Source organism: Trichomycterus rosablanca, chromosome 26, assembly GCF_030014385.1.
Source record: "Trichomycterus rosablanca isolate fTriRos1 chromosome 26, fTriRos1.hap1, whole genome shotgun sequence".
NCBI classification, from domain to species: domain Eukaryota; kingdom Metazoa; phylum Chordata; class Actinopteri; order Siluriformes; family Trichomycteridae; genus Trichomycterus; species Trichomycterus rosablanca.
Genome location: NC_086013.1, coordinates 11,339,157 through 11,353,559, shown reverse-complemented (window position 1 = coordinate 11,353,559; position 14,403 = coordinate 11,339,157). Strand labels below are relative to the sequence as shown.

The following is a 14,403-nucleotide window of genomic DNA, read 5'->3' as shown; positions in this document are numbered from 1 at the left end:
TACAGGGCAAACACACACACACACCTAAGGCAGTTCAGTATCTCTATTCAACCTGGCTTGGCCTTTGGACTGTGGGAGGAAACCGGAGCACCCACAGGAAACCCACACAGACACGGGGAAAACATGCAAACTCCACACAGGAAGGACCAGGACCGCTTCACCTGGGAATCGAACCCAAGACCTTCTTGATGTGAGGTGACAGTGCTACCCTCTGAGCACCCATGCCGCATCAAGTGATGAAAATACTGTAATCTCATACATAAGCTGCAAATAAACCAACAGTTGCAGGCTAATGTTTACATGTGCTGGTACTTCATGGCAAGTTGAACAATTCTTGAAATAAGGTTTTTTGCAAGTTGGTTGTGGGTTTTCTAAATGTCCTTTACAGAACACAGAGAAGCTGTAATCTTAATTGCTATTAAAAGACCATACCATAAAGTTAAACAGTATAGAACTTTTCTAGTTCTAACAATCAAGAATGTATGTTTTTGTATTCGCTAAGAAAATTGAGAAATGTAAAAAGATAATTAAAAAAAAGATTAAACACAAAAATAAAATTGGTAAAATTGGTTTCAAGTTCAACTCAAAAATCAGACTACAAATCGCTCACAAATCAGACTACAAATCCCATCAGGCCACGAGTAACTTCCGGGAGAAAAGGTTAAAAAGTCGCTGATTGGTGGAGTGTAAGAAGCGTAGTAACCGCGCAGAGGAAGAGCTGACTGGATTTGTTTATGTTTTCGGTTAAAAGTTATAAGTTTAACAAGCGATATTTTCTTCAATATGGACGCGTTACAAAGACACAGGTCTCTGTATAAGGGTACTACACCACCATGGAAGGAGACATACAGAAAGGTAATATCCTTGTGTGACTACACACAAACATTTAGGTCGGCTAGCTAAGCCAGAGCAGTGTATAAATAACACCTTGTTTGCTATATTGGTCCACTATATATGAGTATGAAACACTTCTTTATAAACCCTGTGTAGTGCACTTTTTTTTATTAATGTTCAGCCAATTGAGATACAGCCCAAATTTGCCTAGCTCCCTCACAAGCTCAGTCTTGTGTTTTGCCTGATACATCTCTGTTCTATATTGTGTGTGTGTGTGTGTGTGTGTGTGTGTGTGTGTGTGTGTGTGTGTGTGTGTGTGTGTGTGTATATGTGTGTGTATATATATATATATATATATATATATATATATGTGTGTGTGTGTGTGTGTGTGTGTGTGTGTGTGTGTGTGTGTGTGTATATGTGTGTGTATGTATGTATATATGTGTGTGTATGTATGTATATATGTGTGTGTATATATATACATACATACATACATACATACACAGACAACATAAGTATATAGAACAGATATATATGTGTGTGTGTGTGTGTGTGTGTATATGTGTATATATATATATATATATATATATATATATATATATATATATATATATATATATATATATATATATATATATACAGTGTATCACAAAAGTGAGTACACCCCTCACATTTCTGCAAATATTGTATTATATCTTTTCATGGGACAACACTATAGAAATAAAACTTGGATATAACTTAAGAGTAGTCAGTGTACAACTTGTATAGCAGTGTAGATTTACTGTCTTCTGAAAATAACTCAACACACAGCCATTAATGTCTAAATGGCTGGCAACATAAGTGAGTACACCCCACAGTGAACATGTCCAAATTGTGCCCAAAGTGTCAATATTTTGTGTGACCACCATTATTATCCAGCACTGCCTTAACCCTCCTGGGCATGGAATTCACCAGAGCTGCACAGGTTGCTACTGGAATCCTCTTCCACTCCTCCATGATGACATCACGGAGCTGGTGGATGTTAGACACCTTGAACTCCTCCACCTTCCACTTGAGGATGCGCCACAGGTGCTCAATTGGGTTTAGTCCATCACCTTTACCTTCAGCTTCCTCAGCAAGGCAGTTGTCATCTTGGAGGTTGTGTTTGGGGTCGTTATCCTGTTGGAAAACTGCCATGAGGCCCAGTTTTCGAAGGGAGGGGATCATGCTCTGTTTCAGAATGTCACAGTACATGTTGGAATTCATGTTTCCCTCAATGAACCGCAGCTCCCCAGTGCCAGCAACACTCATGCAGCCCAAGACCATGATGCTACCACCACCATGCTTGACTGTAGGCAAGATACAGTAGTCTTGGTACTTCTCACCAGGGCGCCGCCACACATGCTGGACACCATCTGAGCCAAACAAGTTTATCTTGGTCTCGTCAGACCACAGGGCATTCCAGTAATCCATGTTCTTGGACTGCTTGTCTTCAGCAAACTGTTTGTGGGCTTTCTTATGCGTCAGCTTCCTTCTGGGATGACGACCATGCAGACCGAGTTGATGCAGTGTGCGGCGTATGGTCTGAGCACTGACAGGCTGACCTCCCACGTCTTCAACCTCTGCAGCAATGCTGGCAGCACTCATGTGTCTATTTTTTAAAGCCAACCTCTGGATATGACGCCGAACACGTGGACTCAACTTCTTTGGTCGACCCTGGCGAAGCCTGTTCCGAGTGGAACCTGTCCTGGAAAACCGCTGTATGACCTTGGCCACCATGCTGTAGCTCAGTTTCAGGGTGTTAGCAATCTTCTTATAGCCCAGGCCATCTTTGTGGAGAGCAACAATTCTATTTCTCACATCCTCAGAGAGTTCTTTGCCATGAGGTGCCATGTTGAATATCCAGTGGCCAGTATGAGAGAATTGTACCCAAAACACCAAATTTAACAGCCCTGCTCCCCATTTACACCTGGGACCTTGACACATGACACCAGGGAGGGACAACGACACATTTGGGCACAATTTGGACATGTTCACTGTGGGGTGTACTCACTTATGTTGCCAGCTATTTAGACATTAATGGCTGTGTGTTGAGTTATTTTCAGAAGACAGTAAATCTACACTGCTATACAAGCTGTACACTGACTACTCTAAGTTATATCCAAGTTTCATGTCTATAGTGTTGTCCCATGAAAAGATATAATGAAATATTTGCAGAAATGTGAGGGGTGTACTCACTTTTGTGATACACTGTATATATATGTGAGGTTTTGGAAACATACCTTTGAGACACTTGGTCCATGCGGGCATCATTGGAATTGGATTCTGATCTGGTGATGGTGGACCAATGGAAGTTGACTGCAAGCTGCAAGGGGAGCAGCATCTTTTATAATAATTTATTGGTTTCATTATTAAATAGTATGTTTCTCATTTGTTTTAAACACCTACCAAGAGCAAATAATGAACATCAGGCAAATTTCTTTACTATAGTATTACTTTTTTAATTCTTTATTATTTTCCCCCCGTCTTGCTTCCCTTGTTTGATTTATTATTGGAGTAGCTCTTTGTGATGTAACAATGCTCTCTGGCTTTGTCCACAGCGCTGTGTGGAAAGACTGAAGAACAGTCGAGCGCAGTTGCTGGAGAGGTACCGTCAGATGGGGGAGTCCTCGAAGAGCTCTCTGCTCGTCCAAGAAGTGATGGAGGTGGAGTGGAATGCTTTACAGTCTACCAACCAAAGACTGCCTTCATTGTGGAAGAAAGACGGTGTCAGTGATGTACGGTCATTTTAAATTCTTGTTTGAATCCTGAACTTGTTGACACAAAGGGAACATCATTTTTGTCTCTCTTTGTCTTAATCCTACAGTTGTACGCAGATGTGCAGGAATATGACGAACTGGCCATTTTGGAGGAAATCCAACAGGAACTTATATCTCAGGGTTGGTATTGCCTACATGATGGACATGATAGACATGACTGCCTATGTCTGAAGGGAGTGTGACTTTTTGCACCCCTTCTCAGTCAGGATAGGGGTCTTCAGCAGTAGAGGAGATACAACTGTGTAATTTTATATGACTAGGTTGTTAGAAAAAGGAGAAATACATAAATAGTAAAACAAACGTAAGACAAAAGGTCAGATTGCACTACTGTATGTGTCACGGTTTGCAAATGCCCCATTGGCTGTAGGTTGAAATCCATTGATTTACATGAATCTGCTTATTTCTATACAAACAACAATAAAACTGATCATGTTTTTCAGAGCTTTCTATTATAGATGAATATCAGAAAAGCCAGCAATATGAAGAAAAGTATTTGAATTCAGTTGTGGATAACCTGGAAGAAGAAAAAGGAAAGCTTATATGCCCTGTTTGTCACATGTAAGTAGAAGAGGAAATCTACAATTATTTTTTAAATGTCTGAGCTAGTGCATTCTAATGCAACCTCCTTTTGATCTTTGTTATTATAGGAATAAATTGACCGTGAACAGTCACTTTACATCATGTCCCTGCGGCCTTTACATTAACACAATGGTAAGTTAAAAGTCGTACACATGGGCTTCTATTAGAGGTGTAAGACCTTTGCAGGCCATTGGAGTTCCACCACATCTGTTAGCAATGGGTGTGTCTAAAACACAAACCCAATAAAAGACGGTATACATATTTTTACTATACAGTGTAGTGTATATGATATTTATGGTGTGAATATGAGAATATCAGTATTATTGATAATTTTCTTCCAGTTTACTGTACCAGCTTAGTCTTATGGCGCTCGTACCCCTGCCTAACATTGTTCTTTTTGATGGTATTCCTCTACCATAAACGAGCTGAGAAATTTAGATATCAGTAGTTGTAATAGTATCAATCTGCATGTTTTTTCTAGGGAAGAAATATAACACCAGAAGTGCTACAGTGCTTGCTTGAGACGAAGGTTACAGAACACATGGAAGACTGTCTCCAGAACCCTGTGTTCTCAGTAGCCTCCAGTGTGGATGGTGCACCAAATCTCATGATCAGCTGCAAGGTAACATCACATACACAACTCAACAAACTACATGTAACAAAATCATACGGTATAGTGCTAATTAGTAAGCATAGAAGGTGTACATAAATAGAATAAACTGAACTGATGTGTTGAGTTATTAATCCAAGGCAGTGGATTATTAATGCAGTTGATACAGTTCTGGCTCTGAGAAGATGATAGTTAAGTAGATTGTTCAGCATCATTTTTACACCTGCATACTCTTTATAAAATGGCTTCAGGACTTGGTGAAGTTTTAATTGTAGAAATAATTGATGCATAAGACTCTTAAAATACATGCTCTTGACTGAATGTCTGTCATTGTATTTACAGGTGTGTGATTATCTGTCAATCATCCTCTGAGTGACTGCAGTTTAAAGTTGTGTGCTTTCGAATGTGTTTTATTTATGTGAAATAAAGATTTATTATGTATTTAACATGAAAGTGTTTACAGTGTGGTGTTGATGCATGTAGCTGCTCCATATGATTTTGGTTTCCTTCTAGCAAATGCCAACATCTGTCATGCTATCGGCATGAGTCACTTGCATATGCGTGAAGGTACTACTGATAGTCGTGTATTGGGATTTTCAAAACACATGAGGCCATTAAGGCAGTGCATCTGCTTGACTGACCTGCCTGTAGTTCAGATCTTTCTCCTACTGAAAAGGAATGGTACATCATGAAGAGAATGGGACCATGGCAACTGGGGACTGTTATGCAGTTTTGCTGGTGGTGTTAAGGTTTATTAGTTCACAAGTTTAGATGCTATTCTGTTACATATGTAAGCACAAAGTCAAAAGAAAAGAGCTCTTATTTACCAAAATATGGAGTATGAGCTTCACTACGTATGCTCCGATTCATCTGCGTAGGGTGCACAAAGTGCGTAAGTATAGTTTACGCTATTATTTCCATAAAATTGCCCCAATTTCTGTATATGCGAATTATTCAAAAACTTGCAATCATCCAATGCCTACCAACGTACTGATGGCTGTTTGGATTTTAAAATAACATGACTGTACCACAACAAAACACAGCAGAGCAGGAGGGGAGGAGCAAGGTATGTAAGGCGTAAGATGTTGCTGAGAATAAGTAAAACTAAAGTATCGATCCCATCACACAGTATAGATCCAATCGATCCGCCCACCCCTATTGGTTACATTCATGACAGGACAGGTAGTTACTGGTTACACAAGATTCATCAGTTCAAGTCTTTAATGTCAAATAGTCACGGACAATTTTGTATCTCCGATTCTTGCATGTCTTCGGACTGTGGGAGGAAACCAGACCGCTCCACCTAGTAATCGAACCCAGGACCTTCTTGCTGTGAGGCGACAGTGCTACCCACTGAGCCACCGTGCCGCCCTCTTTTCATAAAATCGATTACAAAAAGATAAAACACAGAGATCACACTTACATAATTTGTTATTTTTTATTTTAGAATGGGACTGATGCCAAATGCAGAATGACTGATATTTTCTGTCAAGGATTTTTTTTCCTTACAGGTTAACAGAGTACAACTTCTCTTAGACATAAACTAAGTCCAGCTCTGGATTATATTAACCATTCAAAGATTCATAAATAAAGTTTGTCCAGGACTGATGGCTTAATCTATGTCCAATGTAAACTCTCATCCCTAACTCCAGGAAACCACCCGACCAACAATCTCACAATGTCAACACATATTAAATTACCACAAAATAAAGTATAAAACATTTTCCTTTTGTGTTTGATTTTTTCCTACATGGATATTTCAGAATAGTTGGAAGCAAAGTGAAATAGGAAAGGCAGCACAACATGAGAACATCAGTGGCATTTAACGAAGCCGTCGAGATCCTCCAGGAACTTGATGTATTCTTGATGCTCCAGTGCTGTGCTCAGCTCAACCAGCTCATCTGCAAATGTGTTGTCAACACCCCGATCAGCCAAGAAGTCCATCAAGTGGTCATAGAGTGCCTGTGGAGAGGTTCAGAAAAGCAGGTATGAGCAGAAGAATATTGACATCCACTGTCATTGTTGTAACTCATTTCTTTCTGGTAAGGTTGCCCTGACTATTAAAAAAACATTGAGCTGAATAGTAATGATGCATTTTGCCAAGTCTATGTGGTCAGTCACCAGAAGCTTTTTAAGTACACGCAGTCACATGACTGCTTTGCAATCTGATTAAAGTGTCAAGTTGTTGATTAGTCTGTAGCAAACCAAATATCACTGTTTTATTTATTAAACAGAAAAAAATGCATATAGTCTTAAGAGTAGAGATGTGACGATCGATCGGCTACGAATCGGTTTCGGTCGATTTTTAATCAAAATATGCGATCGGCGATATTTCCTAAAAGTAGCCGATCCGATGGTGTGATATATAAAGACCATGTTAAGTTAACAGCTCAGTGGATTGATCCAGACTTTGAGCTACGAAGCACCAACCATCACATCACCATTCATCAACAATCGTACAGAAACCATCGTGAAAGCTCTTACGATGTAATTTTGCTGATTGTAATATTTACTTTAAAAAGATAATTCAACCCGGTCACATCTGAGTCGATTCTATCAGCACGTTATATAAACTCCTGGTTCACTTTGGTAAATCGTGAGCGGTTCTTACTTGTGATGTAGATGAGAACAGAAAACGTTACAGAGCCAATCAGAGGCAAAAGTTTATTCATCAGCAAATTCGTTAGTTCAGGATCATCTGCTGAACTTTTAGAAAACTTTTAGATCCTTAGATGGAACGAGTCTGACTCGGTTACAGATCTGTGGTAATAGCAGTTTAATGAAGCTTTTTAATGTAAGAGAGTCACACAAAATGTTCTGTAGTAGCTGGTGTTTATTTAAAACCACGACATTTAATTAATAACAGTAAACACGGAGAGATAACCGAGAAGAGAAACTTACGCTTCACATAAAAACGAATCGACTCATGAATCAATGAATCACTTATAGCGATACTGTGAACAAAGCGTCTCTTCTAAAGGCACAAACACACACGCACTGCTCCGGTTTATCTTTACTGTGAGGCTCTTTTTAAGTTTATTTACTGCTAACCCCCCCCCCCCCCCCCCCCCTCGATCGGAATCGGCTATCGGCCGATGTCCCTGAAAGGAGATCGGAGATCGGAATCGGTGCCAAAAACCCCGATCGGTCCATCTCTACTTAAGAGTATGCCAATACACATGGCATGGCATCAAACTCATTCACTTAAATACTCACACCTAGGGGCAATTATTTCCCATCAGAACATGATAGATAGATGGTCATCTTGCTTACACAACAGTTATTTATTACAGTAACACTGAGCTATTACATCTCTTTCAATATATTAACTGAAACATGTCCAATTCCAGCCAGTGCAGTCCACCTCCGCCTCATGCACAACATTTATAGCGGCTGAGAAAGGCCGCAGACCAGCACACACCCAAATGGGCATGTGTAAAGCAATCTGGCTCCTCTTTTTTTTTTTCAGCCAGCAGCAGATTCCTACCAAAACTCATAGTGCATAGGGTTATTTTATTATTAGCTCCTAGCTAAACCTTGACCAGACAGTAAGGGTCATCGCTGCAGAAGCAAGGTGGTGACACCTGCTCAATCAGAGTGTGTGTGTAGAGCACCCAACTCAGATGCTTAAACCTCTTTATGTAGCAAGAAATGTAATCAATTTTCTCTACCTGTACATTTCTGTATCACAGTACTCTTTAAATTGATCTAATATCATCAATATTTAAGGGTTTGACTCCTACCCAGTCCAGAGAGTCTGTGTTGAGCGTGTAGCTGTTCTCTTTCCAGTCCAAATCTCCCTCAGGCTGAAAACTGACCTCGCGGATGTTGAAGATATCGCTCTCGTCCTCTTCCTCGCCGTGGCCGATCTGCTCAGAGACAAACAGCTTTGATCAACCATTGAGCATTAACGTGCGCTTTAGATGTACAGTTCGTAAATAATCGGACACCAGGTTTTATTGTCTATGGTTAGACTTCGCACCAGGAAAGCAAGTGGAAAGGCCTCACCTCATCCTCAGGGAAATGACAATCGAACACCAGGGAATTTTTGGCCCCCTGTTTGGTCACTTCGACAACAAAGTTAGGCGTGGAGACGACGTCAGGCTGGAAAAAAAGAAAACGAGAACCAAGGTAAAGAAAATTTGATTTATAAGTTTATAGTTTAATTCATGTGTACACACAGTAAGCAATTTATTAGGAACACTTGTCTGGAATGTACAGTACATTCATTGATTATTTTGTAAGCTACCTGTCGAACAGATGAACTTTGTTGGTATACAATTACTGAACATAGCCCAACTGTAGTTGCACACATCTATATAAATCAATACTTGGGTGTTGGACCATTCTCAGAACTGCACTGAATCTAACAGGGCAATGACATGCTAGTGCGTGTTTAACTGGTATGCGTTCAGCAGGTGCAGCAGTGTTGTTGGGATTTTTTTTTAAGCACCCTGGTGTCCATGCTGGGAATTGAATGGATGATCAACACACATTGTGCATGAACAAATAGCATTAGTCTTCACCTGTACACCTACAACAGAGCTTAAACACTTAAGTTTAAGGTCTGTAAGTTTAAGCCATCTTTAATTTCTGTCGATGGTAGTTGTGGGATCTACTGCACACTAGGTACTTACTGGAAGCTTGTATGTACAGGATGATTAACTGCTACAGCTCTTTGGAAAATTGATTATTCATATTAAATAGTAACACCCGGGTGGCACAGTGGTGAATTGTGCCAACTGCTGGGATCCAGGGTTCGAATCCCCAGCGGTGCTATCGGCCAGTCAGGCGACTACAATACAGACGTCTGGCTATGTCTGGGAGGTTGGGATAGCTGATGCAACCTCTGTTTGTGTGTCTCTGTAAATAGTGCAGGATTTTACCTCATTTTCCTCAGCCTTCTGGCCTTGTTCTGGCTCCTCCTGCAGGGTCGGGGGTATGCTGTTATTGATGTTGAATGTGACTGTCACCCTGTGATACAGAAATGAAAAAATAATTAACCAGGGCCCCCAAAGCAGGATGTAACTGGTGAATTGTGTTGTGTGCTGGCTGTTTACACAGGCTGCGTCTCAAACTGCACTCCATTCACCATTCTCATCCAAAACTGACTTATCACACTATTTATTAAGAGGGGACATCAATATGCTGCAATATGCTAATACATGCGTGCTCGTCATGTGCCAGGTCTAGGTACTCATCACAGGGCTCTAGACTAACGTTTTGCACTGGTTGCACCTAACTTTTTTTCTTAGGTGCACCAGCACAAAAGTTAGGTGCACCCAAATTTCGACCGCATCGCATTTAACACCGCAGTTTTACAGGTTCACTTTTTTTTTTTTTTTTTTAATCACTGTCCATACAGGCAATATTGACTTGGAAATAACTAACAATCTGGTCAACATGGCCTCGTCTGATGATCTGTTTTCTGCTGCCTGACAATGAAGGGCAGTGGGGAGAGGGGACACTTGGGCAGTGCATTTATCGCGGCATGTAATGTGTTTTATAGATGCATTGGGCTTTTTCAGCCTTTCAATTCGAAATGTATTAGAACCAGTCACAAATATACTATTGCCGGCCACTGTCTTCTTTACAGTTAATTATAGTATTACAGACTAATTATAGCACACTTATAAAAATTATAAAAATAATAGAGTAAATGTGTATGTATGTGTGTATATCTATTTATATGTGTGTGTATATTTAAAATTATATGTATATGTTTGTGTGTGTGTTAGAGTGTAATCTTAAATGCAGTGCATTATATTATCGGCTTTACTGAATCTTTTACACAGATTCCCAAAATCGCTTGCGGTGCCACTCGCTGCGTATTTTGACTACCGGTACATGTATTGTAATATATTTTGGTCTTTTAGTTATTTTTATATTTTACTTAACGAAAATATTGTCGTGTTTTTACTTTCACTATCGCGGCACTTTACCGCTAGCATTAGCCCCTTGCTACTGTAGAGGGTCGGCTCACCTAGCCGCTGTCCGGTGGGGATGCTGCGGGTCTTTTGCTGTGCGGTGGTGGAGGTGTGGGAATAAAGGCACACGGCAGGGTCGAGTCACTTTAACTGTTTAGTCAGGACTTAAGTGAGCGTTACAACACTTTACACCGCCGAGCTCCAGAACCCGAACTTCCATTCTGGGGACATCCGGCGAGTCTCATATACAAAACTAAACTTACTGCAGAACATCCGAACGCACGTGTATAAACCTGGTGCTGCATTCTGATTGGCTGAGCTGAATGTCGCTCACATATCACCGCTACAATATTGTCCCGCCCTTCACTATCTCTGATTGGTTTAGACCATGATATTGGCCTAATGTGTGTCTGTTGTTTTTTTTTTTCCCTCGGAAGCCTGGTCGCACCGGTGCGACCTGAGATTTTTTTTAGTCGCACCATTGAGAAATTAGGTCGCATGTGCGACCAAATTGGTCGCACTCTAGAGCCCTGCATCATGGTGAAATATATGGGCAATATAGGCAGGTATATGGGCAAATGTATTTGGACACTTGACTATGAGCTTGATAGGCATCCTATTCCAAACACAAGCACTTATGTCAAGGAGAAGGCCCGGCTCACAGCTGATTCAACTGGTTCCTATTCATTCCAAAGGTTTTCAGTAAGGTTGAGGTCAGAGCTCTGTGCAGACCACTGGAGTTCTCACACTGGTCATCCAACTATGTATTTATGGAGCTCATTGTGTACAGAGGAATTTATGCAGGAAAAGTAATGTGTGTGTGTGTGTGTGTGTGTGTGTGTGTGTGTGTGTGTGTGTGTGTGTGTGTGTGTGTGTGTGTGTGTGTGTGTGTGTGTGTGTGTGTGTGTGTGTGTGTGTGTGTGTGTGTGTGTGTGTGTGTGTGTGTGTGTGTGTGTGTGTGTGTGTGTGTGTGTGTGTGTGTGTGTGTGTGGCTAAAACAACTACATTTTAAATAACAGTAGGGGTGTCCCCACAGTCATATAGTGTATTTCATCATCTTGCGTCCCACTGAGAGGTGAAACCACAAAGAGACTACATCTTGTGAGTTTACTCCTGAATAAATCTGTTTAAATATCTGATGTATTTGTTTGAATAGATGATGTTCCAATATTCTCATTTCCCCAACCCTTTATTCAATCAAAATCACACCAGCTGTTCATTTTTAGAAAGATTAGAAAAGCAGATACAAGAGTGAAATCATACTTCTCTCCAGAAACAGAACGAACAAGTTTTGCTTCTGTGCCATTCAGACCAAGCTCCCATCCTCCAGACATCTTGGGAAGGGTCTTACTCTTCTGAATCTTCTTCTCTTCCTTAATTTCATCTGAGAGGAATTCTGCAAATGCTTTGTCACCTAAAAGATACAAGAAGAATATAAGCGCTACTAAATTCTGCATATATTCATGTTTTAATGATGTACGTTTGTGGTTTTTACAAAAGATGGCAGACCAGAGACTATGGAAAACAACCATACAGTTGTGCTCCATTTGCATGTACTGCATTACCAACGTTTACAGGATTGGTCACTTTAAAGTATCAGGACGAAATCAGTTAATTCAGGTTTTCTAATACCGTTGGAGATTCTCTGTTAAGAAAATATCGACATATTGCATTCAAGCAATGTCAATCTGGATATGTAAGCAGTAAAATAAAGGTCTGATGCTTAAGGTCAGTTGAAGGTCATTTAAAATGAAATCTGATTCAAAAAGATCTCACTTTTAGATAATGACTAAATGCATTGACAAACTGAAGACTTCTGAAGTTGGGCACTGAGTATCATGGACAAATCAAATTAAATTTAGAGGGAAAATATTCAAACGTTGATCCTTTACAGGGGCAGTCAATGATCTTTCATATACAAGTGGATACTGAAGCTCTCTTATTTTAGACACATTACGAGAAGAACCAATTCATTGAAAGAGCTGAAGGTAAAATATTTAGAGGACGCCAGAGATCCAACAAGATGGATAGACACAATTAGAGAGATAATGAGCAATCAAGAAGCTTGAAGACCCAAACAAAAGACTGGATATTTTGGAGGAACACTATTCATCTGGTCGGCAGGAGTCAGAATCAACTTCATGTGGCACTTATTATTATTTTTATTAATAGGAGTTTGTGCTATCAGCTTGAATAAGTCTTAATATCATATAATAAATGACAGATGTGCAGCTAATTATCTTCAATTGATACACTATATGACAAAGTATATGAACAACTGACAACTAGCTTTTTGGACATCCTATTTACAATCCACAGGAATCTATATAAACTTGCCCTCTTCCTTTGAAGCCATAACAGCCTCTACTCCTCTGTAAAGCCTTTTGAAAAGTATTGCTGGGAATGTGTGTCTATTCAACCAAAAGAGCAAACCAGTGGTGTTCAGTAGGAGTAGGTTTATGTCACTGGAGGTCCTACATACCTGATAAACTTTGCTTTATATATATATATTATTTTATACACCTGTTAATAATAAGTGTGGCTAAAACATATAAACAACAATTATCAGAAGGGGTGTCTATATGATTTTGGTCAAGTAGGGTCTTCTAAAACAATAATACAAAATATAAAATGTTAATAATGAAGGGAATTTAAGGGTATATTATTATATTATCTTATATTATTACTATTATTTAAGTAGCATAAGCATAAATGAATAACTAGGTATCTCTAACACTACACAGAGCTGATGTACCCGACATAAAAGTTTAATCAAGTAAAATCATGACTTACCTTCAGTATGAAGCCCTCCACAGCCGCAGGACGGCAGCGTGTGTTTAGTGCTGAGCAGTTTGGAGCGAGTAGTAGCCGCGCCGTTCTTACCGCACATCATCCAGATGGAGCGGGTGAAGGGCCGAGCTGTAGCCGAGGACGGAGCGCATAGCGCGGATCTGATGAACGGTTCTACAGGCCGGGACGCTGCTCCAACCGGGGCTCTGTGTGAGAGGCGAGCTGCGACACTGACAGCGCGGGTTAAAGACTTCAACATGGCTGAGCTCAACAGTGAACTTGTTCTCCTCTCAGCAGTAGCAGAACGTTACCGGCGACACGAGTGAGCAGAACACACTGGAAACACGTGTGAAGGAAGGACACTGTAACCTCACTCTAACTCGGAAATGGTTCTCAAAGACGCAGGAAATGACTTCAAAGGCTGTGTCCTAAATGTGACCTACATTGTAAAAACGAAGTGCACTAGATAGTGTATAGATGCCAGTAATACGCCATCTAATGGTAAAGCTAGTTTCTGCCAACCCCTAAATGAAATAAAAATCATTGCTTTAATAACATTCAGATTTTCTTGTCTTTACTTAAGAGGTTCATTATTTTTGTCGCAGGAAATGACTGGCTGTGTCCTAAATGTGACCTACATTGTAAAAACGAAGTGCACTAGATAGTGTATAGATGCCAGTAATACGCCATCTAAAGGTAAAGCTAGTTTCTGCCAACCCCTAAATGAAATAAAAATCATTGCTTTAATAACTTTAAAAAAAAAAACTTTTTTATCTTATAGGTATTTCAGATTTTCTTGTCTTTACTTAAGAGGTTCATTATTTTTGTCGCAGGAAATGACTGGCTGCGTCCTAAATGTGACCTA

At 40.1% G+C, this 14,403-nt stretch overlaps 2 protein-coding genes and 1 long non-coding RNA gene across 3 annotated transcripts; 2 read left to right on the top strand and 1 right to left on the bottom strand.

Moving 5' to 3' along the window:
• Positions 1-696: 696 nt before the first annotated feature.
• Positions 697-5,268, top strand: rpain (RPA interacting protein). The gene is made up of 7 exons (XM_062988906.1): positions 697-855; positions 3,414-3,590; positions 3,680-3,752; positions 4,073-4,190; positions 4,280-4,343; positions 4,693-4,833; positions 5,164-5,268. Exons 1-7 carry the CDS (start codon positions 784-786, stop codon positions 5,191-5,193), a joined length of 675 nt encoding a protein of 224 aa, XP_062844976.1. The 5' UTR covers positions 697-783; the 3' UTR covers positions 5,194-5,268.
• Positions 5,269-6,245: 977 nt separating this feature from the next.
• Positions 6,246-13,901, bottom strand: c1qbp (complement component 1, q subcomponent binding protein). Its single transcript, XM_062988545.1, has 6 exons — positions 13,542-13,901; positions 12,012-12,162; positions 9,708-9,795; positions 8,830-8,925; positions 8,565-8,690; positions 6,246-6,783 (listed from the first exon to the last, which is right to left on the bottom strand). Exons 1-6 carry the CDS (start codon positions 13,795-13,797, stop codon positions 6,634-6,636), a joined length of 867 nt encoding a protein of 288 aa, XP_062844615.1. The 5' UTR covers positions 13,798-13,901; the 3' UTR covers positions 6,246-6,633.
• LOC134303209 (uncharacterized) lies at positions 6,716-14,095 on the top strand. Its single transcript, XR_010007631.1, has 3 exons — positions 6,716-6,807; positions 8,795-8,952; positions 13,548-14,095. It is a non-coding gene; the product is annotated as an uncharacterized LOC134303209 (long non-coding RNA).
• The last annotated feature ends 308 nt before the right edge of the window (positions 14,096-14,403 follow it).

Bases quoted from the DNA above. Each gene is read 5' to 3' on its own strand.
- c1qbp (XM_062988545.1), bottom strand. From the start codon at position 13,797: ATGTTGAAGTCTTTAACCCGCGCTGTCAGTGTCGCAGCTCGCCTCTCA. The intron at 12,163-13,541 runs GTAAGTCATGAT...TGTATCTTTTAG, and splicing joins TGGAGGGCTTCATACTGAAG to GTGACAAAGCATTTGCAGAA. The intron at 8,691-8,829 runs GTGAGGCCTTTC...GTCTCTGAGCAG, and splicing joins GTCATTTCCCTGAGGATGAG to ATCGGCCACGGCGAGGAAGA.
- rpain (XM_062988906.1), top strand. From the start codon at position 784: ATGGACGCGTTACAAAGACACAGGTCTCTGTATAAGGGTACTACACCA. The intron at 3,753-4,072 runs GTTGGTATTGCC...CATGTTTTTCAG, and splicing joins ACAGGAACTTATATCTCAGG to AGCTTTCTATTATAGATGAA. The intron at 4,834-5,163 runs GTAACATCACAT...TTGTATTTACAG, and splicing joins ATCTCATGATCAGCTGCAAG to GTGTGTGATTATCTGTCAAT.